Source organism: Schistocerca nitens, chromosome 2, assembly GCF_023898315.1.
Source record: "Schistocerca nitens isolate TAMUIC-IGC-003100 chromosome 2, iqSchNite1.1, whole genome shotgun sequence".
Taxonomy (NCBI): domain Eukaryota; kingdom Metazoa; phylum Arthropoda; class Insecta; order Orthoptera; family Acrididae; genus Schistocerca; species Schistocerca nitens.
Genome location: NC_064615.1, coordinates 825,798,284 through 825,823,872, shown reverse-complemented (window position 1 = coordinate 825,823,872; position 25,589 = coordinate 825,798,284). Strand labels below are relative to the sequence as shown.

The following is a 25,589-nucleotide window of genomic DNA, read 5'->3' as shown; positions in this document are numbered from 1 at the left end:
TGGGTTCATTGGCTGAGTTGATGTGTAGGTGAAGGATTAGGCGGGTGAGGGCTATGGATTGTTCGGTTTGGAACTGGTATAGGGACTGATGGAAAGAAGGGTTACAGCCAGAGATGGGAACTTTAAGTGTGAGGCATTTGGGGGTAATGCCAAATGTCAGACAAGCCTGAGTAAATAAAATATGGGAGCGTAATCTGGCTAGGGCGAAGGCATGTTTGCGGAGGGAATGTAAATAAAACTTAATGGGGTTGTTGTGGGGATGTTGTGAGGGTGACATGTTATTTAGAAGGTGGAAAGTGTACCATGAAGCTAAAATGAAAATAAAAATTAAAGTATATGGGGAGAGATAAAGGTGAACTAGAAAGCAACTGGAGTTCTGGTGTGAAAAAAGTCGAAAAAGTGTTGGTTAAAGCTGAGCTAAGTTGATCCTGTGGTGAACTTAGGTTGGTAAACAACGATGTGCACAAAGGTTAAGGAGTTGTATTGCCTCCAAAACACGTTAAAGGGTGGAGAAATTCGGGAAAATTTCGAAAAAAATGCGTGTAAATGTATTAAAAGGACTGGTTATGTGGTGGCAGATTATGAAAATGAGGCTAACAATTGTCTGACGAAGAAATAATAACGTTAAAACCTGTGGAAAGCTGCTAAAAAATGATCGGTGATGTGGGAAAAACGGGAATGGAAATAAAGCGAAAGTTGTTAGAACTAGCTGAAATGGTTGTTTAATAGGTGAAAGGAACTGAAGCTGTGAAATAGTATTCACGAGGTTACACGAGAATTGTTTGTATACTGGGAATGGTGGATTTTATAGCAGCGATAGTGTTGAAAGCGGTAATTTTTTTTTTGTTTTTTTTTTTTGTTTGGAAGTACGTATTATTGAGTGTAATAGGCAGGATAAAATTGTATGGTAGATTACGGTAAAAAGGGAAGGTGAATACAAAGTGAAACTACTTGCACAAACAAAAAGAGAAAGTAAGATGACAGAAAAGATTTCGAAATGCAACAGTGACAATAACAAACGTAATTGTTGGGTTCAAATTAATGATATGAATATAATAGAGGGAAACATTCCATGTGGGAAAAATATATATAAAAAACAAAAATGCTGTAACTTACCAAACGAGAAAGTGCTGGTATGTTGATAGACACAATTAAAAAAAACACACACAAACCCACACACAAATATTCAAGCTTTCGCAACCCAAGGTTGCTTCATCAGCAGGAAAGAGAGAAGGAGAGAGAAAGACAAAAGGATGTGGGTTTTAAGGGAGAGGGTAAGGAGTCATTCCAATCCCGGGAGCGGAAAGACTTCTGTACAATTACAATTTTATATTTTTTTAAGAAGAACAATATAAAATGATATTGTTTCTATTGGTTTCATACGGGAGGTTCTTTACAGGTAGATGGTGGAGATGACAACAGAAAGACTGACTTGTGATGGTGGCAACTGATGATTAATTAAGTTCCCCCTACACCCCCCCCCCCCTTCTTCCCATGTTGTTGTTCTTTCCACACTTGCAATAGAGATATGCTAATGTCAGTTTCGGGGGTCTGTGACATTAAAGTTGTGACAAGTCCATTCTGCATTAAATGCTGAACAACTTTCCCTCCGGCTTCACAACGAATGACTTTAGCATAAGCAGGAATTTCTTAGGGTAGGTGGTGGTAAGAGATTCTGTCTTTCACGGCTACCTTCTTTCCTTCTTCGAACTTGATATATCTATTCATTACTTCCATTTCTTCCTTCTCTGCCAGGTGTACCAGTTCTGTTTCCCTCTATACATATTCATAAGTTTCTATCGGTGAAACCCGTCTCTTTTCCACATATTTCTATCACAACCTGTTGTCACAGGATGGCTGAGCGGAGCAATACATGTGTGACAATATGACATGGAGAAGTGGACGCAATTATCACACCATACATACACTGTGTATGGTATCAGTACACTGCATGTTAGGCATGTCACACATTGTGGGGGATGGTAAAGAGGGAAAGCCCTTGCATGCAGCACAACAGTATGGAATATGACGTGCAAATGTGAGTGTAATGAGAAGAAGATAACAATGTCATCTAGTGAGAAATCAATTAATGGTTAGCACAGTTGCGTGATAAGTAAAATAAGATCATTTTAGCAGCAGACACGAAAATTAGGCTACATTTAAGTAACATAACATTCAAACAGTGTCAGAAGACAGACAACATTTAATCACACAGATATATATTATAATGTAAATATTTTACAAAATAAGCAACAACAGAGAAAAGAAAATATAATTATCTCCCCTACCCTAGCAGGTTTTGTCATCAAATATACAATCCAGATGAAAATGGCAATTTCAGTCCTTACTTAGGATGCCTTGTGGAATTTTTAATAATGAAGTGAGCTATATGTGTTGGCTTGGAATAATTTTAAGTACAAACATAACAGTAGATCTAAATGATCCTAAGAAAAAAGAAATGAACTTGGAAATATCTTTACCTAAAGCTGTACACTAATGCAGATGTGTTTTCGTTTAGTGCAAATATGTGGGTAAAAGCAATTTTGTATAGGAAGTATGGTGCGGTATGCTTTAAAACTGAGATAAAGGCAAGCCAGAAGTAAAGGACCCCCTTTCTGTCAGGATGTGAGAAATGAAACTAAGGTATTAAGCAGACAGATTTTATATATGAAGTATATCCAGCATTAGGTAAACTGAGGGAGCTGAAATGGGTAGGCACCTATAGAGAAGCTATCCAACACCTAAGGTCAGGTACATTCAAGAAGGAATGGCCTGTACCGTATTTTCTGCAGAGGAGTCTGCGGATGGGTATACCAAACAGAGGTGCCTAGTCCTTTGGTTAGATGAAGCCACAGAGTGATAACCTGAACAGTTTTTCTTAGGAAATGAATAGGGGACACTTTTCATCTGAAAGGAAGAATGGGTGTACAGTACTTGCTCAAAGAAAAGGTTGAACTCAATTATTAAAGTTGGGATGACATGTTAAGTGACAACTGGTCACTTTGTCAAAGGGGGTATCCAAACTAGTTAGTGGCAAACAAATTTACTCAGGAACCAATGTGTGGTAATATTCATTCCATGTATGTTGACATTTTCAAATCTGAGATTTGGATGGTTAAGGATGAAGCTAAGTATATCATATCACTAATGTTAAACCACTGCTGTAGCCTAACAATGTATTTCAGTTTAAATGAAGAACACACATCACACGCTCTTATAACCTAAAAGCACAATTATTGTTTCAGAGTGTGTAACAAACAAGCCTGAACACAATGGTGTGGTCCACTACTGGAGAAATAATTCATGCTAACTCTTCGAGACCAAATAAATAATCATGTAAGAACATTTAAGAAAACATTCACTATATTTAGCAAGGAAAACTGAAATGGATAACAAATTGTAATTAATCAAATATGTGACATTTAATTGTAAATAGTGTGTTAAAGGAGTTTTAAATGACATCTTTCTCTCAGTGGGGGAATCTGTAATGTAACACAAGTTATTCACGAGAATGATGCATGTTCCACAGAGAACCCTCATGCTGAAGGAAGGTGGTTGAGTCTTTCATAAATGTTTTATGTAGCATGTGAAATATACTGTGTGTGCCCTGATCTGTGATCTGTGCAGATGGTGCAACTGCAGTGACGTGACAAGAGGGATAAGGTGCAGCATGGTGAGTGTGGTAACGCTTGCTGAACATGCATTTATTCTTTGACAATTTCCCTTGAAGATGTCATGAACATCTCAGAGAAAACGGCCATATTACAATGTAAAAACTCAAGCCACATGAAGACTGTAAATCTTAGATCTGAAGTTGAGTTTGGTGTGGTCATATGTACTGAATAATGTATCTGAAGTTACGAGTCATTGATAATTAGATCTTTCTTCACAATTAATGTACACAGCTGAAACAATACAGGTGATTACACAGGCCAACAAAAAAATTTTTTTCAAAAACTTTTTTTACTTTGATAGCTGATATTGATAGACTTTTATGAGCTGAATCCAAATCTAGCCTTATGTTTTTTTTATATATAACCCATTGTTTTCAAGCAGTATGCTTTTTATTTTAGAGTATAAAAATCCTATGCTATACGGTAAATGGGAAAATTAATGAAACGCTTTGTTACAACATAAGCATGATTTGCATTTACAGTAAGCTACTTAAAACAATGATGTGTGTTAATAAAGGTTTCACTTGTCAGCTGGAATTGGTTTGTATTTTCTTTCTTTTTTTAAAAAAGCTTCTTGTGTAGCTTTTTCTATGATGAGTTGCTTGCTGAACTTCTCGGTGAAGTGACCAACAGTAGTCCCCCATCATGTTGGTGTTCCAGCGGTTCATCTAAATCAGACTGTACATCAGAAAATACTTCTGTTGGAATAGAATTTAAATCATCTGGTGGTTCAGGAACCGACAAATCTACAACATGCCCTACTGATCGGATGGCGGAGGGAAGGTTAGGGTAGCTTATTATCTTCTTGTTTTTCGAATTATGACCAGTATTATCAACACTGCAAAAGTAGCAATCATCAGAATGATTTTTTGGCTCCCTACATATCGTAGGAACAGCAAATCTAAAGGCTTTTTTTCTCCTTTTTGGACCCTTTTCTCAGATCTTCAACACACACATAACATACCTTATGCGGCACCCAAGATTTATATTGATCACCAAGTTTAGATCCAAAGTATGACAAATACACCTTTCTCACAAAGTCTGTAATGTTTCTTTGGTGTTTTTTAATCACAAATTCGCCACAAATATAACAAAACCTGTCAGAAGAGTTTTTATAACCATGATTAGACATTGTACTGAGCACATGTACAGGGAATGGGAAAGTGAGGTTAGGTTAACAGTAAACAAAACACCATCTGCTAACACAAAAATAGAAGCGACCTTTTTTGGCCAGCAAATGCACGGCCGTAGTACAGGCTAAAAAGACCACGAGAAAAAAACGAAAAGTTGACAGTATTTGAAAAAGGACAGTTAAAGGCAACTTAGGTAACATCAAACTGACAGATCTGTCATGCAGTGTTCCCTGCTCGTGGTGTGACAGTCAGGTCACCATACACAAACTTAGAGGGGAAACACCGCAGAATTCCTCAACTTCATCTACTTCTTGATCCCCCATTCTGATTTTAAGTTTCTCCCTGTTCTCTTATCTGCTACTTCTCATTAATTTTTTCTTTCTTCTGTTTACTCTCATTTCACAGCCTATACTCACTAGACTGCTCATTCCACTCGATAGATCCTGTAATTCTTCTTCACTTTCACTGATGATAGCTATGCCAGTACTTTGTACACATTCAATTTTTTCTAACTTGCTATGACAATTTGTGCCAAAAAAAAAAGGCAGTTTTAAACACCAAAAAAAGTTCATATTTCTTAAGCATGTTATAGAGATGAAATTTTTTCCAAGCTGTTGACATGTAAAACTGACAGTGGCAGCATGACTTTTTTATGGGAAGCAATCTAAAACCAAAGGTTATATTTTTTACTAACACTTGTTTTGAACAGCAGTGCTGCTGACAAGATGACTATTGTGTTTACTATGATTTATATATGTTTGACAATGCCACTACGGCTCCAGTATATTAGGACATGTTTTTATAAAAAAGATATGTGTCATCATATTTAAAACGCACAAATTCACAAGTATGTCAGTAATACTTTTCATGACGGTCTATTTTCTTGTTTTAAGATATATCTGCTAGTTGTATGTGTATATTTTACTGCAGATCTGAAGTTGGTCATTATAGACAGAAACCAGTAGACTGACGACATAAAAATTTATGACGATAGATGTGAAGTGAAGGAAACTTGTTTTACTAGTTTACATGAGTTATTAGTTCACACTTTCCTCTACTATCCCATACAATATTGTAGTTCTAAATAATATGCACACTTTGTTACACTTTTATTTGCCAATAACTGAAAGCATAAAATTTGCCAATAGTTGAAATCATCAAGTTGTTGTTGTTGTTGTTGTTGTTGTTGTGGTCTTCAGTCCTGAGACTGGTTTGATGCAGCTCTCCATGCTACTCTTTATTGTGCAAGCTTCATCATCTCCCAGTACCTACTGCAGCCTACATCCTTCTGAATCTGCTTAGTGTATTCATCTCTTGGTCTCCCTTTACGATTTTTACCCTCCACGCTGCCCTCCAATACTAAATTGGTGATCCCTCAATGTCTCAGAACATGTCCTACCAACTGATCCCTTCTTCTTGTCAAGTTGTGCCACAAGCTTCTCTTCTCCCCAATTCTACTAAATACCTCCTCATTAATTATGTGATCTACCCATCTAATCTTCAGCATCATCAGAGGGGTATGCATAAAGAAACAAGACATGTTTTTAGAAAGAGGGCAATGGTGGGTTAGGGGCAGAAGTTTTAGAGTCTGTATTTAATGAAGGCTGTGTGCCCATTCTTTTGCGACCATTGTATATCTCGTGTAGAGATCAAAGGAGGAAGAGGAGGAGGAGGAGGAGGAGGAGGAGGAGGAGAGAGGCATACAGATAGTCATTTTTCCCTTGTTCAGTACACAAAATGGAACAGAACAGAAAAATGCTAACATTAGTATGCATTACCTTTGTCAGTGCTCTGTACAATGGCTCGCCTTAATGCAAATGTAGGTAGAGATAGATGTAGATGTATTGATGCAGATGTAGATGTTAATCACAGGTAAACCTGAGTTGCAGGAAATATAACACAAACACAAAACAGGAGTAGGTACAATTTTGTTCTATGGTACCTTACTCACCTCCTTTCTCTTGCCATTCATTCATCAACAAATGAAGCCTTTGATTTAACAGTCCAGCTATTGAATATTAGATCTAGTTGACACTTCATTTTTATTTCTAAACAAACAGTATCAACAACTTAAGTTTCATCTATGGATAATCATATCAAAGAACCAAATTTCTTTATAGCGTAAAATAAAAGTACTTCCCAATTTATTACTCTCAAATAGCAATTAATGGGAATTTTTATAAGGAATACAGACTGTCAAAATACCTTTCTAGTTCTTATTTTCAGTGCAAGTGTGGATGCAGGCTCTAAAAGCAACAGGTTGTTAATGGGAGGAACTACTTCACCTTTCCCATGATAAACCAACTGCAAAAATCCTGATACAATTAATTCCAACACCCTAAACACCAGGCGAATAGCTGCTTTTTGTAATCTTCTTGCGACTTCAGACATCTGAAACATATAAAAAAAATAACTTTCCACTTACTAATCAATAAAAAGTTAAGTACATACTGCCCCATCTTGCCCTGCTGCACCCCACTTCACAAAAAGTTAACACACGCACACACACGCGCGCGCCCACACACACCCACACACACACACACACACACACACACACACACACACATTTCCAATAGATCACACAGGGTATAAAACACTGCTGGATATGAAATGAATTGGATACAAAAAATGTAGTAACACATCTTGTCCAACAATGGCAAGTGGCAAGTATTAGTAAATTCAAACATAATGCTGGTGCTCTTAGGTTTTCTCGGAGTGACTGATTGATAGTGAACTTCCAAGTGTTCAGCTGAGTTGTTGTGCCATTTCCTGCACAATATTTCGATGACCAACCCAGTCATCTTCTTCAGGTGCTGAGAGCTTTGCTGCTATGTGTACTCGCTGCCTGGCTCGAAAAAACAGCTAAAGAAGATGGCTGGTTCAGTTGTCAAAATATTGAGCAGAAAATGGGAAAACTCAGCTGAACACCTGGAAGCTCACTATTAACGAAGTTGGTGCCTTCAGAATAGGTGACATGATTATAATTTAGCTGTTCTTGTATAATTTTCTTTACAAGTATGAGGATGAATAGCAGCTTTTATGTGCAGTGTTACACTTCCCACAAATGTCAAAAATGTTACTTTCAGAAAAACTTTTATATCAAGTTGCCCAGAATTCTTTAATATAGTAAGCTCCTTCTCCTGTATTTACCAACTTAAGTTGTGACTATCTGTATGAGTGTTCCTGTAGGTATTGCATAATATTCTGTATAAAACAGCCTGGCCTAAATGACGACAGTAAACAAGAAACTTACACAACGCTTTTATAGTCTGGACTCTATCTTCCTTAAACATATCATACTGCACTTATAATATCTGATCAGGACTGGAAGAAACATCATTCATGTACAAGCAAAATGGATAAGAAGGTGCACACAAGCTGATCTGTGTATAAACATTACAAAATTATTACTCAGAGCTACTTTAAACACTGCAAACAAACAGGAGTGAATGTCAAAACACTTATGTCATTTGCAGCAATGAACACACAACACATTGTAGGCCAACTATAAAATATTTCCGTTAACACAGATTTTGGCCACACAAGTCTTACATTTGTTATTACCTTACTTTCTGTAAATGTTTTTTGCTCCCACAAGAATATTCCCTTTAATAATTATGTACCTCCTCAACATATGTAAGTTTCATTGATGAAACTGTACTTCAGTTTAAATCACATCACAAAAACAACAAACCCTGCAGGTGTAACAACTTTCATGAATGTGTATTCCGGTTTTCTTTTTAATGGTACAGGATATTACACGCACAGATTCCACTGATCAGAGTCCATTCATTAGATAACAGATAGAATAAGTTGAAACTGGGTGTAATCTGAAGCAAAAGTTACAGAAGCTAATCTTAAAGTGCTCGTATAAGAATGACAGCTGATTGTATATGACCTTGAGTAGTATCAGTAGCAGATGATATGACAGTGATCCATTGCGAAAGAAGCATTCCTATTTTACCTTCAAATTATGTACACGAGTTGGCTGGCAGCATTCTACTGTCTATCATTACACATGAAAACTGACTCCTACCCAAATTTCACAACACATGGGTATAAACTGTGGCAGATGAAATACTTTTATTTTCACTAGCACACCACAGAACTGAAATTATACAAATTTATGTTGCTACTTTTGATCTTCCCAGATCCCTAAAAAATGTAAATACTTCAAAACACACATGCAGCTGGAGGGACACAAAAACAAAAAGGTTGAGGCTATGGGAGAGAGGGGGAGGGGGGGAGGAGTTGGAACTGAATGTGCAAATATCTTCCCATTTTCTACATCTGCCACATCTACCATTAAATTCAAGAGATAACAGGCAAATGGTCCGAGGTAGGAGCATCCAGTTTGTTAGTGGGCAGGCTGTTTGACACTATTGCAGAAATGTGGCTGCTTGTTTTGTTATATACACTGTATTGTCAATCATGTCTATGCATCACAGTGTATTCCCTCTGTGTGAAATCTTGCTAATCAACACTGAATAATAAGTGCAGGCACTACACTTCACTGTGATAAATGACCATACCGTCAGATGAGTCAAGGGGATAACCGGGAGTTCAAATGAAACAATTTTAGGGGGTCCATAAATTCACACATTCTATTAGAGAAATTTCAGAACAGTTACACATGCCTAAGCCAATGTTAACAATGTCCCTGGGAATGGTACATGACAGGAAAGCATTACTCTTAATTGTTGTTGTTGTTGTGGTCTTCAGGCCTGAGATTGGTTTGATGAAGCTCTCCATGCTACTCTATCCTGTGCATTCTTCTTCATCTCCCAGTACCTACTGCAACCTACATCCTTCTGAATCTGCTTGGTGTGTTCATCTCTTTGTCTCCCTCTACGATTTTTACCCTCCACGCTGCCCTCCAATACTAAATTGGTGATCTCTTGATGCCTCAGAATATGTCCTGCCAACCGATCCCTTCTTCCAGTCAAGTTGTGCCACAAACTTCTCTTCTCCCCAATCCTATTCAATACCTCCTCATTAGTTATGTGATCTACCCATCTAATCCTCAGCATTCTTCTGTAGCACCACATTTCAAAAGCTTCTATTCTCTTCTTGTCCAAACTATTTATCGTCCATGTTTCACTTCCATACGGCTACACTCCATACAAATACTTTCAGAAACGACTTCCTGACACTCAAATCCATACTCAATATTAACAAATTTCTCTTCTTCAGAAACGCTTTCCTTGCTATTGACAGTCTGCATTTTACACTCCTGGAAATTGAAATAAGAAAACCGTGAATTCATTGTCCCAGGAAGGGGAAACTTTATTGACACATTCCTGGGGTCAGATACATCACATGATCACACTGACAGAACCACAGGCACATAGACACAGGCAACAGAGCATGCACAATGTCGGCACTAGTACAGTGTATATCCACCTTTCGCAGCAATGCAGGCTGCTATTCTCCCATGGAGACGATCGTAGACATGCTGGATGTAGTCCTGTGGAACGGCTTGCCATGCCATTTCCACCTGGCGCCTCAGTTGGACCAGCGTTCGTGCTGGACGTGCAGACCGCGTGAGACGACGCTTCATCCAGTCCCAAACATGCTCAATGGGGGACAGATCCGGAGATCTTGCTGGCCAGGGTAGTTGACTTACACCTTCTAGAGCACGTTGGGTGGCACGGGATACATGCGGAGGTGCATTGTCCTGTTGGAACAGCAAGTTCCCTTGCCGGTCTAGGAATGGTAGAACGATGGGTTCGATGACGGTTTGGATGTACCGTGCACTATTCAGTGTCCCCTCGACGATCACCAGTGGTGTACAGCCAGTGTAGGAGATCGCTCCCCACACCATGATGCCGGGTGTTGGCCCTGTGTGCCTTGGTCGTATGCAGTCCTGATTGTGGCGCTCACCTGCACGGCGCCAAACACGCATACGACCATCATTGGCACCAAGGCAGAAGCAACTCTCATCGCTGAAGACGACACGTCTCCATTCGTCCCTCCATTCACGCCTGTCGCGACACCACTGGAGGCGGGCTGCAAGATGTTGGGGCGTGAGCGGAAGACGGCCTAACGGTAGCCCAGCTTCATGGAGACGGTTGCGAATGGTCCTCGCCGATACCCCAGGAGCAACAGTGTCCCTAATTTGCTGGGAAGTGGCGGTGCGGTCCCCTACGGCACCGCGTAGGATCCTACGGTCTTGGCGTGCATCCGTGCATCGCTGCGGTCCGGTCCCAGGTCGACGGGCACGTGCACCTTCCGCCGACCACTGGCGACAACATCGATGTACTGTGGAGACCTCACGCCCCACGTGTTGAGCAATTCAGCGGTACGTCCACCCGGCCTCCCGCATGCCCACTATACGCCCTCGCTCAAAGTCCGTCAACTGCACATACGGTTCACGTCCACGCTGTCGCGGCATGCTACCAGTGTTAAAGACTGCGATGGAGCTCCGTATGCCATGGCAAACTGGCTGACACTGGCGGCGGCGGTGCACAAATGCTGCGCAGCTAGCGCCATTCGACGGCCAACACCGCGGTTCCTGGTGTGTCCGCTGTGCCGTGCGTGTGATCATTGCTTGTACAGCCCTCTCGCAGTGTCCGGAGCAAGTATGGTGGGTCTGACACACCGGTGTCAATGTGTTCTTTTTTCCATTTCCAGGAGTGTATATCCTCTCTACTTCGACCATCATCAATTATTTTGCTCCCCAAATAGCAAAACTCCTTTACTACTTTTAAGTGTCTCATTTCCTAATCTAATTCACTCAGCATCGCCAGCCTTAATTCGACTACATTCAATTATCTTCATTTTGCTTTTGTTGATGTTCATCTTATGTCCCCCTTTCAAGACACTATCCATTCCATTCAACTGCTCATCCAAGTCCTTTGCTGTCTCTGCCAAAATTACAATGTCATCGGCGAACCTCAAAGTTTTGATTTCTTCTCCATGGATTTTAATACCTACTCCGAATTTTTCTTTTGTTTCCTTCACTGCTTGCTCAATATACAGATTGAATAACATCGGGGAGAGGTACAACCCTGTCTCACTCCCTTCCCAACCACTGCTTCCCTTTCATGCCCCTCAACCTGCCACCTTTAGAATCTGAAAGAGAGTATTCCAGTCAACATTGTCAAAAGCTTTCTCTAAGTCTACAAATGCTAGAAATGTAGGTTCGCCTTTCCTTAATGTAGCTTCTAAAATAAGTTGTAGGTTCAGTATTGCCTCATGTGTTCCAATATTTCTAAGGAATCCAAACTGATCTTCCCCTAGGTCGGCTTCTACTAGTTTTTCCATTCATCTGTAAAAAATTTGTGTTGATATTTTACAGCCATGACTTATTAAACTGATAGGTCAGTAATTTTCACATCTGTCAATGGCTGCTTTCTTTGGGATTGGAATTATTATGTTCTTCTTGAAGTCTGAAGGTATTTCGCCTGTCTCATACATCTTGCTCACCAGATGGTAGAGTTTTGTCAGGACTGGCTTTCCTAAGGCTGTCAGTAGTTCCAATGGAATGTTGTCTACTCCCGGGGCCTTGTTTCGACTCAGGTCTTTCAGTGCTATGTCAAACTCTTCATGCAGTATCATATCTCCCATTTCATCTTCATCTACATCCTCTACAGTTTCCATAATATTGTCCTCAAGTACATCGCCCTTGTATAGACCCTCTATATACTCCTTCCATCTTTCTGATTTCCCTTCTTTGCTTAGAACTGGGTCTGTTACCCAAGGATTTCTATTAGCCCTTGTCTTTTTATCTACTTGATCCTCTGCTACCTTCACTACTTCATCCCTCAAAGCTACCCATTCTTCTTCTACTCTATTTCTTTCCCCCATTCCTGTCAGTTGTTCCCTTATGTTCTCCCTGAAACTGTCTACAACCTCTGGTTCTTTCAGTTTATCGAGGTCTCATCTCCTTAAATTCCAATCTTTTTGCAGTTTCTTCAGTTTTAATCTGCAGTTCATAACCAATAGATTGTGGTCAGAGTCCACATCTGCCCCTCGAAATGTCTTACAATTTAAAACCTGGTTCCTAAATCTCTGTCTTACCATTATATAATCTATCTGAAACCTGTCAGTATCTCCAGGCTTCTTCCATCTATACAACCTTCTTTTATGATTCTTGAACCAAGTGTTAGCTATGATTAAGTTGTGTTCTGTGCAAAATTTACCCAGGCGGCTTCCTCTTTCATTTCTTAAATCCAATCCATATTCACCTACTACGTTTCCTTCTCTCCCTTTTCCTACTACCGAATTCCAGTCACCCATGACCATTAAATTTTTGTCTCCCTTCACTATCTGAATAATTTCTTTTATTTCATCATACATTTCTTCAATTTCTTCGTCATCTGCAGAGCTAGTTGGCATATAAACTTGTACTACTGTAGTAGGCGTGGGCTTCGTGTCTATCTTTGCTTCAATAATGCGTTCCCTATGCTGTTCGTAGTAGCTTACTCGCACTCCTATTTTTTTATTCATTATTAAACCTACTCCTGCATTACCCCTATTTGATTTTGTATTTATAACCCTGTATTCGCCTGACCAAAAGTCTTGTTCCTCCTGCCACCGATCTTCACTATATTCAACTTTAACCTACCCATTTCCCTTTTTAAATTTTCTAACCTACCTGCCCGATTAAGGGATTTGACATTCCACGCTCCGATCTGTAGAACGCCAGTTTTCTTTCTCCCGATAACAACGTCCTTTTGAGTAGTCCCCACCCGGAGATCCGAATGGGGGACTATTTTACCTGCGGAATATTTTACCCAAGAGGACGTCATCATCATTTAACCATACAGTAAAGCTGCATGCCCTTGGGAAAAATTATGGCTGTAGTTTCTCCTTGCTTTCAGCCGTTTGCAGTACCAGCACAGCAAGGCCGTTTTGGTTGGTGTTACAAGGCCAGATCAGTCAATCATCCAAACCGTTGCCGTTGCAACTACTGAAAAGGCTGCTGCCCCTCTTCAGGAACCACACATTCGTCTGGCCTCTCAACAGATACCCCTCCGTTGTGGCTGCACCTACGGTATGGTTATCTGTATCGCTGAGGCACACAAGCCTCCCCACTAACGGCAAGGTCCATGGCTCACGGAGGGGGGCGGGGGGGGGGGGGTACACTTAATTACTCCTCTGGTAAGTCCAAGAAATTAAATGGTAATGAGTGCTGGACGTTTAAATGTACTACATCAGCCAACCATAAAAATTCTTTGCAATTACTAAAGAGGACAACTGGTGTACTTCAAGTGCAAAGGTCAAGAACAGAATGAACTGTTGAAGTGACATTACTCAAGTTTTCATTGTCCACTAAGGGGCACCATCAAGTTTTCATTGTCCACTAAGGGACACCACCTTATCAAAGGCATCTTCAGTGTTGGGCAACAAAGCTCGTGAGTTATGCAGAAGCTGCGTGTAAGTTGACAATAGTATGGCTACTGGTATGGTCACCCTTGCTAGGGTGGTCTCAGCTGAAGAGCCACATGAAGTGTATCCTACAACACAGGACAAGGGAAGGCTTTATACACTTTGTTATCAACACTTTATGGGAAGCTATCCCAGAAATGAAAGCCCGGTCATTCATTTTTGAGTTTGAGCACAGGGTTCATACACCTTTCTCGTAAAATGTCCACCGTCGTGAATACTTTAACGAGGAAAGTCAGTCTGTCCTTACATAGACTATCCGTGGCAAGGAAGAGAAATATGAACTTAACTATGCTTAAATTTGGTATATGGAATGACTGTACCTCATTGCAGACAAAAGCTACAGTATTGGTACAAGGATGCTGATTGGTTGGTTGGTTTGTGGGATTAAACGGACCAGACTGCGATGGTCATCAGTCCCTTTTTCCAAAAAAAATTAAAACCGCCCAAAGAGAAGAAAAACGAACAGCAGGAAAGACATCAGACGACACGGGACAAGAAAGACTCCGACAGAGATCAGACAAAACAAATTAAAACACACAGAGAGTGACGGTGGTTGGCCGACCATACAAGGATGCTGAACAAGAGTTATTGTAGCTCAGGAAATGGAGAGATACATAAGCAGAAATTCTACCTACATTACTCATGAAAGGAGGGGAGAGAAGGAAGCATAGGTTAAGGTTTAAAGAGCCCAAAGCATGCTTCGAGCTGTTATTGCTTTTACTTCAAATAACGAAAGCATACGTACTTTATGTATCAAAAGGAAACTGATATGACATTCATAAACATACATTATCTGATTAAAAGTATCAGGGCACTTATTAGTGGACCTTAACATGGGGTCTGTCCATCCTATGCCTTTGTATCAGCTTGAGGAGGGACTTCCAATGACTTATTTGAACGTATGTGGAGGAATGACAGCCTGTTCTTCCTCAAGAGTCAAAACTACAAAAGTCGGGACACCACAGTCTGGAGTGAAGCCGATGTTATAAACTCATTCCAAAGGTTTTCCATTGAGTTCAGCTTGGAACTTGGGGCAGGCCAGTCCCTTTTAGGAATGTTACTGTCCACAAACCATTAACTCTCAACTGCTGCTTTATGACAGGATGCATTTTCATGCAAGTATCATGAACTGTTTGTCTACAATATGCAGTACACAATGCTGTAAAATGCAATAAGGGGATCATACCCTAACCACGAAAATACCCCATGGCATAGCACCATCTCCTACATACTTCATTGTTGGCACTACACATTATGGCAGGTAATGTTCTACAGACATTTGTCACACCCAAATCCTTTCATTGGACTGCCACAAGATATAACGTGATTCATCACTCGAAATTGCTTGTTTCCAGTCATCCACTGTCCAGTGGCATCACTCTTTACACCACCTCAAGAGTCACTTAGCAATGAACACAGATATGTACCCATCTTTTTAGCTCCCCATGCACAGTCATTGTGGTAGCAAGACAACTGGTAGCACTTTGGAACTCATGAAACATTCCTCCTGCTGATTTAATGTGATTTTTTACAAACACCCTTTGGAATATATAATTGCCCCTGTCCCTCAGTATATGAAGTCTGCCTGGTCTTTGTTTAGCTGTGATTGTTCCTTCGCATTTCCACTTCATAATTACATCACCAACAGTTAACTTGGCCAGCTTTAGAAGAGATGAAATGTCCGTCATCAATTTGCTAATCAGGTGACATCCAATCACTAGTTCATGTCATCTAACCGATCCATTCTGCTGTTCCTGCTTCTCTACTGGCAACACAATACTTCCCTCCTCCTCTAATACTGGTAGGTCCTTCTCTTGTACTTCTAACGGTCAATTTTACATTACATAGGGATGTCCAGATACTTTCTGGTCAAATAGTGTATATTCTCCAATAGAAGAATCATGTGATGTGACAGATTGTTTTTATGATCATCTGCAGATGGTAGGTGGTCTGTGATAAAGAAACTAGATACGACCTCAAACAGTCCTTTGTCACTATAATGCCAACTGAGCAAGAAAGAGGCTTTCAACAGTGTGTCTGGTAAAGTAAATGTGCATGATGAAACTAACAGTTATGGTCTGAGAATTACACAGTTCACTGCCAAAAACATTTTAAGGTAGAAAGTACCAGTTTCCCCAAGCACGAATGTCTGCAAAAAGACCTGTAACAATCTGGACTGGATAAAGTAAGACAAATAGATCATGTTCTGGTATCAAAAAGATGGATGTCTTATACGGGAATTGTGTGCACTGTCTCGGGAGTTGACCATTAGAAACTTATCATGGTTGCAAAGGGAAACAGCACAAAAATAAAGGCATGGAAAATACAACAACTGAAAGGCAGGTCTATAGTTCAAGAGTATCTTTTACAGAGGACTGTAGAGACTATATCGAGAGAGAATGGAACTTTGTTAAAAATGCTGTTCTGGTAATGGCACATGAAATACTGGGCTTATCAAGGAGAGTTACAAATGAAGACTTGTATGATGCTGGGTGTGGAACAGAAAAACATAGCAAAATTGAAATGCTTATGACAAAATACAAGATCTAATCAGGTAGTATACAAAGCAAGAGAAGATAGGCAACAGAAGTATGTACATAGGGAAAACAGAAAAGCCACAGGGAAAAAGAGAGAGAGGGAAAAAACATTTAGCCTACCATAGGAACAAAAGAAGAAAATTTTCTAAGAAAATTAAAGGAAGAACCCAAAAATATAGACACAAAATAACAGTATTTAATCACAAAAAGGAAAATTTGATTAAAAATAAACAAAATAGTCTGAACAGATGGATACAGTATTTTACTAGAGTTTTGAAAGCAATTACACTGCAAGTGAGTAGCTACCCTATTACACCACGAGCCAAAAGATGAGGAGCCCCCATCTTAGCAGAAGTATTGAAGGTAGTGAGCTGTCTGCAAATTACAAAGCAATGTCAAATGATGAAATAACTGTTTAAAAGAAGGCGTAACCACTGTCCAAGAGTGTATCCATAAAATTAGCACGGTAAAAACCCAGAAGAGTGAACTTTAGGTATGATTCAACCAACACTTAAGAATGCTGCAAGACAAGTTCATGTGTTGTTGTTGATGATGATGATCTCAGAGCACTCAAAAGCATGGTTCTCAGCACTCTTGCAGAATATTGACTAAACATTAGTGAGAATAAAGCTTTTCCTTGTAAGCAATCTTGTTGGGACAATGGCCCATGGTTGCTTAACAACATACTGCAATGAAAAATAAAAATCATCCATGAGAGTGTGTATGTCTAAATGCATGTTAAAGCCCTTCCCTCACACTTAAACAAAACTATAATATAGTCATGACATAAAATACTAAATAAATTGAGAACTAGCCACAGAAACTACTCAACATTTTTCCCTAGAAAATGTAGCTGGCAGAGCACAAATAAAAACAGCAAAAGAACCAGCTACTGTTTTCAAACAACGAAAAAATTCATGTACGACAATACTTGTTTTGTCTTTTCTGTCTGTATCTTGTTTTTATGGCTGCACTGTGGTTTTAATTGTTATTGTGATACGTAATAAATTGATACTTATCTAAATGCCTGGTAATTTCTAGCATTAACAACAGTTATGGACACAAGTTCCAGGTTTTACAGTACAACAAATAAAGGTGGAAAAAGGTTGGTTGGTTGGTTTAAAGGCAGGAAAAGGGACCAAACTACGAGGTCATTGGTCCCTTGTTCCTAATAAAACAATGCCACAAGTGTGAGAATAAAATGGACGAAACATATAACACAAAACGGAAAGAAAGAAAAAGCCACAAGAACGAAGGGAAGGCAACGAACACTAAAAGGAACGAAAGAGGACAAGAAAACAACAGAGACACACTAGAAACAGAAGAGAGTAAAACATGAAAGCAGATTACAGTGGCTGGCCAACCACGAGAATAAAAAGGAAAAGCCAGGCCACTCTGCAACACATTAAAACCTCCACCCAAAAAGCACTACGGTGGAGGACACAGAGGGACAAAGAATATGCGCTAAAACCTACATGGAAGTATAAAACCCACTCTCACAGGTAAAACGTAAAACTACAGATGCTGTGGAGGCATTTTCGCCCAACACCAAAGGCAGGGTGTTGGGAAAGTTAAAAGTCTGCCGCACAGCAGCTAAAAGTGGGCAGACCACCAAGAGGTGGACAATTGTCATTTGAGAGCCACAGCGACACTGACGTGGGTCCTCGTGACGGAATAGGTAACCATGTGTTAGCCACATATGTCCAATGCGGAGCCGGCAGAGGACAATTGATTCCCTGCGAGCGGCCTGCATGGAAGACTTCCACACATTCACAGTCTCCTTAATGACACGCAGTTTGTTGTGTATGCTGTTATGCCATTTCGTCTCCCAAAGCCGGAAAACCATGCGGTGTAAGACAGAACACAGGTCAGCTTCAGAGATGCCAACCTCCAGAAGCGGTTTCCGGGTCGCCTGTTTGGCCAGCCCATTGGCAATTTTATTGCCGAGGATTTCGACCTGTCCTGGGGTCCACACAGACACCACGGAACAGTGGGACTGTTCCAGGGCATAGATGGACTCCTGAATGGACACTACCAGAGGGTTGTGAGAGTAGCACTGGTTGATAGCTTGTAGGCTGCTCAGCGAGTCAGTACACAGGAGAAATGACTCGCCAGGGCGTGAGCGGATGTACTCAAGAGCATGAGATATGGCCGCCAGCTCTGCAGTGAAAACACTGCAGCCATCTGGCAAGGAGTGCTGTTCAGTATGTCCTCCATGAACATATGCGAAGCCTACGTGACCATCAGCCACTGAGCCATCGGTGTAAACTGCTTCACAGCCCCGGAACACATCAAGAATCGAGAGGAAGTGACAGCGGACAGCGGTGGGGTTAACGGATTCCTTAGGGCCATGCAAAAGGTCCAGACGGAGCTGCAGCCAAGGTGTACACCATGGACGCGTAAATGAATGGCCTGCAAGCAGAGGTGGTAAAGGGAACGACTCCAGTTCGGAGAGAAGGGACCGCATGCGAACTGCAATCGTTAGCCCCGATCTGGGCCGCCGATGCGGGAGATGAACTGCCGCGGGTGGGAAAAGGAGGCGGTAATTCGGATGCTCAGAGGAACTACGAATGTGAGCTGCGTAACTGGCGAGCAGTTTCGCACGTCTCATCTGCAGTGGAGGGACACAACCTCCACCAGTACGTTGGTCACTGGACTCGTGCTAAAAGCTCCTGTCGCTAATCAAACCCCACAGTGGTGCACAAGGTCGAGTAAATGCAATGCTGAAGGCACTGCCGAACCATAAACCACACTCCCATAGTCAATTCGGGATTGGACAAGGGCTCTGTAGAGCTGCAGCAGCGTACAGCGATCTGGACCCCAATTGGTGTTGCTCAGGCAACGGAGGGCATTGAGGTGCTGCCAGAACTTCTGCTTAAGCTGACAAAGATAAGGGAGCCAAGTCAATCGAGCACTGAAAACCAGTCCTAGGAACTGATATGTCTCCACTACAGTAAGTGGATCATCATTAAGGTCAAGTTCGGGTTCTGGAAGAACGGTACAACGCCGACAGAAGTGCATGACACACGACTTTGAGGCTGAAAGCTGGAAGCCATGGGCTAGAGCCCATGACTGCGCCTTGTGGATAGCTCCCTGGAGGCGCCGCTCAGCGACTACAGTACTGGAGCAACAGTACGAAATGCAGAAGTCATCTGCATACAGACAGCTGCTGCTAGACCATTAATGGCCATTAAAAATAGAGAGACAGTCAATACAGAGCCCTGCGGGACTCCATTCTCCTGGATATGGATGGAGCTATAGGAGTCACCAACTTGGACACGGAAAGTATGTAGTGACAAGTACTTTTGGATAAAAATCGGGAGTCTTCCCCAGAGACCCCACTCATACAATGTGGCAAGGATATGATGTCACCAAGTCATGTAGTATGCTTTACGTAAGTCAGAAAAGATGGCAATCAGGTGTTGCCGTCTGGAAAAGGCTGTTCGGATGGCAGACTCGATGGACACAAGATTCTACATCTACATCTACATTTATACTCCACAAGCCACCCAACGGTGTGTGGCGGAGGGCACTTTACGTGCCACTGTCATTACCTCCCTTTTCTGTTCCAGTCGCGTATGGTTCGCGGGAAGAACGACTGTCTGAAAGCCTCCGTGCACACTCGAATCTCTCTAATTTTACATTCGTGATCTCCTCGGGAGGTATAAGTAGGGGGAAGCAATATATTCGGTACCTCATCCAGAAACGCACCCTCTTGAAACCTGGCGAGCAAGCTACACCGCGATGCAGAGCACCTCTCTTGCAGAGTCTGCCACTTGAGCTTATTAAACATCTCCGTAACGCTATCACGGTTACCAAATAACCCTGTGACGAAACACGCCGCTCTTCTTTGGATCTTCTCTATCTCCTCCGTAAACCCGATCTGGTACGGATCCCACACTGATGAGCAATACTCAACTATAGGTCGAACGAGTGTTTTGTAAGCCACCTCCTTTGCTGATGGACTACATTTTCCTAGGACTCTCCCAATGAATCCAACCTGGTACCCGCCTTACCAACAATTAATTTTATATGATCATTCCACTTCAAATCGTTCCGCACGCACACTCCCAGATATTTTACAGAAGTAACTGCTACCAGTGTTTGTTCCGCTATCATATAATCATACAACAAAAGATCCTTCTTTCTATGTATTCGCAATACATTACGTTTGTCTATGTTAAGGGTCAGTTGCCACTCCCTGCACCAAGTGCCTATCTGCTGCAGATCTTCCTGCATTTCGCTACAATTTTCTAATGCTGCAACTTCTCTGTATACTACAGTATCATCCGCGAAAAGCCGCATGGAACTTCCGACACTATCTACTAGGTCATTTATATATATTGAGAAAAGCAATGGTCCCATAACACTCCCCTGTGGCACGCCAGAGGTTACTGTAACATCTGTAGACATCTCTCCATTGATAACAACATGCTGTGTTCTGTTTGCTAAAAACTCTTCAATCCAGCCACACAGCCGGTCTGATATTCCATAGGCTCTTACTTTGTTTATCAGGCGACAGTGCGGAACTGTATTATCAGTGGTAGAGCGACCCTGGCAGAAGCAGCCCTGACATGAAGCCAACAAGCCACGTGACTCCAGGACCCAACCCAACCGCCGACATACCATACGTTCCAGCAGCTTACAAAGAACGTTGGAGAGACTGATGGGATAATAGCTATCCACATCACACGGGTTTTGAGCGGGTCTGAGCACCGGAATAATGGTGCTCTCCAGCCATTGCAATGGAAAGACGCCATCGCACCAGAGCCCGTTGAAGATGACAGGAAGATGTCGCTTGTAGTCAGATGATAGATGTTTAATCATCTAGCTGTGGATGCGATCAGGACCAGGAGCTGTGTTGGGGCAATGTGCAAGGGCACTGAGGAGCTCCCACTCTGTAAATGGGGCGCTATAGGATTCACTGCAGCGTGTAGTGAATGAGAGGACGTTCCCTTCCAGCCGCCGTTTGAGTGTGCAAAAGGCGGGGCGTAATTCTCCAATGCAGAGGCTCGAGCAAAGTGCTCGGCAATCGCGTTTGCGTCGGTACTTAACTCGCCATTTATGGTAACATCAGGGACAGCTGTTGAGGCCTGGTACCTGAAAAGACCTTTGATCTTTGCCCAGACTTGGGAAGGCAACGTGTGGCACCCAATAGTGGAGATGTATCTCTCCCAACACTCCTACTTCCATTGTTTCATGAGGTAGCGAACACGGGCACGGAGCCGTTTAAAGACTATGAGGTACTCCAGGGAAGGGTGCCACTTATGCCACTGTGGAGCTCACCGAGCTCCTTAATTGCTTCAGCGACTTCTGGCAACCACCAAGGGACTGCCCTACGCCTCAGGCACCATAAAGAGCAAGGGGTCGCGTTTTCTGCTGCAGAAACAATTGTCGTAGTCACCTGCTCAACCATCACAATGATGTTAACATGTAGGGGAGATTCAGCAGTGGAAGCAGAGGTGAAAGTTCCCCAGTCCACCCTGTTCAAAGCCCATCTGGGCAGGTGTCCACGTGCCTGACACTGGGGCAGTGACAGGAAGATGGGGAAGTGGTCATTACCACACAGGTCGTCATATGCTCTCCAGTGGATAGATGGGAGAAGTCCTGGGCTGCAAAGTGGTAAATCAATGGGCAAGTAATTACCATGAGCCACACTGAAATGTGTGGCAGCCCCAGTATTTAAGAGGCAAAGGTCAAATTGCGACAGTAAAGTTTCAAAATCTCTGCCTCGGTCAGTAAACCTGGTACCACCTCACAAGGGGTTATGGGCATTAAAATCTCCCAGAAGTATGAAAGGTTTAGGGAGTTGATCAATCAGTGCAGCTAATACATTCAGGGGTACTGCACGATCTGGAGGAAGATATACATTGCACACAGTTATTTCCTGCGTCATCCTTACTCGGACAGCCACAGCTTCAAGAGGGGTTTGAAGTGTCACATGTTCACTACAGACCGAGACCTGACACTCGATTATAGTCGCTACAGTTCCTGTAATATCCCTTATAGCCACGGAGGGCAGGGGTCTGCATTGCTGGGAACCAGGTTTCCTGGAGGGCAATGCAGATAGCAGGTGTAAAGCTTAACAGTTGTCATAGCTCAGCCAGGCGGTGGAAAAAACCGCCGCAATTCCACTGGAGGATGACATCGTGTGACTAGGAAGGCATGGAACATTCAATTAGGCAGTTTACGCCTCAGAGTCACCTGCTGCCACTGATTTATGCCTGAGCAGTCTAAATCCATTGTGTCAGAGTCTGGCGAGATCTAGGTCCTCAGCAGATGCCAAAATCTCCACCCCATCCTCAGCCGCAGAGCTTGTAGGTAGTGGTGGTGTGGATGCCACCGCAATTTCCTTGGTCTTAGGGGTTTTCTTTTTGGATTTTTCTTGCTGCTCCTTGGGTTTCCCTGGCCGGGAGGACTTCACTGGCTTAGTTTCTGGGATTTATATCAAGAAAGACTCTGACTATAAAGTTTACTCCAAATGACAATATTTTTGAAAGTAATTATTTTAAGTATGATAAGTTAATACATGATTTGTAAGAACTGAGTGCTAATACTGAAGAAACTGATATAGTGTGCAATTAGTTACAAACAATGCCTCCAGAATACAAAGTTGTTGGTACTGTTCTGGAAAACTTGTCAAGTGATCAACTGAAACTGAGCTTCATAAAGGGTAGTCTAGTACACTAGTTGATTGGTTGGTTCATTGGTGGAAGGGCAAGAGGGGTGGAGGGGGGGGGGGGGGGGGGAAGGGGTAAGGGACCAAATAACATGGTCATCAGTCCCTCGATCCAAGAGTGGTGCATCGGAGGTAGTGACGTCCACTAAGAATGTTTTCTAATCTAGTCGGGGGATTCATAACAGTAAAAGCGAAAAGGTTCAAACTGTAATGGACATCTTTTGCACCATCAATAATAAGAGCTATATGAAGGAAACAGGGAAGTCAGCAGGTGGGCAGCCTCGGGGCTCTGCATGCAACAAGAAACATTCCACCCACATCAGTCCCACTCCTGATCCATTATACTCAAGACAGCCGACTACACAACGAAGTGCAACACTCCGAATAGAAAATTGGGCGAACCAGAAAGCACACAAACCGATTCTAAAAGTGATTACAACAGAGTAAAAGAGGGATGAGAGAGTATCCTGGTCGAGGAGATAGGTCCGGGGATCCCCCAGACCTAGCATATAGTGGGAGACGTGATGTGCTGTGCTGTCCCGCCCCGTCCCGCCCGTCCCGTCCCCAACCATCGTGCTCTGCTCCAGAGGTAAATTAAAACCTAATAACTGAGATTAAAAGCCACTTTCAAGGAGAACTGAGTACCTGTTCAACCACTCGTGAATCATCCGCCAACATCAGAGGCAATGAGTCTGAAAGTCTATACTTAGCATCGAGGTCCAAAAGGAGCAGGCATTCCACCAAGATATGAGCTATTGTCTGTAAGGCTTCACAACCATGATGTGAAGGGGTGGCTCATTACACGTTAAACTTGGTATGACTGCTGTGGAGATGACAGAGGACTGTGGATTCCTTCGAGGAGCAATGGAATGAAGAGTGCCACACTTGCAGTAGCCCATCAGATGTTATTAAATTTCCAAGCAAGCAGAGATCTCATGTGAACCAACAAATCCACACATGGGGTTGGCACAGCAAACAGGGAGCAAGCAAGTGCTCCTCTAGCCAAACGGTAGACCAGTTCATTGCCCGGGATACCTACATGACTTGGGACCCACAGAAAGACAACTGAACAGGCAGTGCGATGAAGGTCAGCAAGGAGGTCATCAATAGCAAAGACCATAGGGTAGCAAGAATAGCATCGGTCAATAGTCTGGAGACTGCTCACTGAGTCAGTACACAAAAACATTGTCAATGGAGGCACAGTTAATAAAATGTGCTGTCAGCTCTGTCATAAGCACACTACACGTTCCCGGCAATGCTCCATACCAGCTGAAGATGTAAAAGCATATCCTATCTGATCCACAGTTTTAGAGCCATCAGTGTAAAAGATGGTAGCACCCTGCAACTCTTGAAGAAAAGGATATAATGGACACTGAAAGGTCTTGGGGATGACAGACTTTAGGACTTTGGAAGAGATCAGTCCTAATCTGTGGCCTGGGTACCCTCCAAAGGAGAGTACGCAAGATGGAGATCTTAAACAGGGAAGCGAAGCACATTCCAATTCGTAGTACCACCAGAGGGCGGGAATCAGCAGGATAACACTCCTCATATGTAAAAAGGAGTGGGATAGATGGGATTGTCACAGTATTGTTGAACAGTGATTGCGCAAAGACCAAGAGCTGGAACAGTTAAATTTGCAGAGGGAAGATTCCCACTTTGGTGAAGCGACTGTCTATGGGACTAATCTGAAAGCAACCAGTGGCCAGATGCACGCCACGACAGTGGACTGGGTCTAACAGTTTCAAAGCTGAGTGAACCGCCGAGCCATAAACCTGGCAACCATGGTCCAGTCGGGATGAAACTATGCTCCATAAATATGGATAACAGTAGCATGCTCTGCATTCCAAGATGTGTTGGCAAGGAAGCAGAGAGCTTTAAGCTTCTGCGTTCAGCTTGTCTTCAGGTGGCAAATATGAGGCAGCCAAGTCAGCCTTTTATCAGAAAGGGGCCCCAAGAAACGTCTAGGTGCTGTGTACCTAAGTAAGGTCCTGGATAAGGATGGACCATAGTACGACAGCAGAAATGCAAGACCTGCATTTTTGTATGAGAGAATTAGAAACCATGGGAAAGAGCCCATGCAGAGGCCCACCACTTGACACCTTGGAAGATGGCATTCAGCAGAGGTGACTGAGCTGGAGCTGTACCAAATGCAAAATTTGATGACATACAATGC

The 25,589-nt window shown here is 42.3% G+C and overlaps 1 protein-coding gene across 3 annotated transcripts in view; it reads right to left on the bottom strand.

Annotated features, from left to right (window-relative positions):
• The window catches only part of LOC126237092 (fatty-acid amide hydrolase 2), a 180,461-nt gene that overhangs the window by 147,385 nt on the left and 7,487 nt on the right, over positions 1-25,589 (bottom strand). For 2 of the 3 annotated variants that reach the window (XM_049946895.1, XM_049946896.1), the window contains exon 2: positions 7,013-7,198. In XM_049946895.1, coding sequence (XP_049802852.1) covers positions 7,013-7,198 — 186 coding nt within the window. Of the gene's footprint in view, positions 1-7,012; positions 7,199-8,371; positions 8,592-25,589 lie in introns of those variants that run through there. The other variant, XM_049946897.1, reaches the window with a different exon arrangement.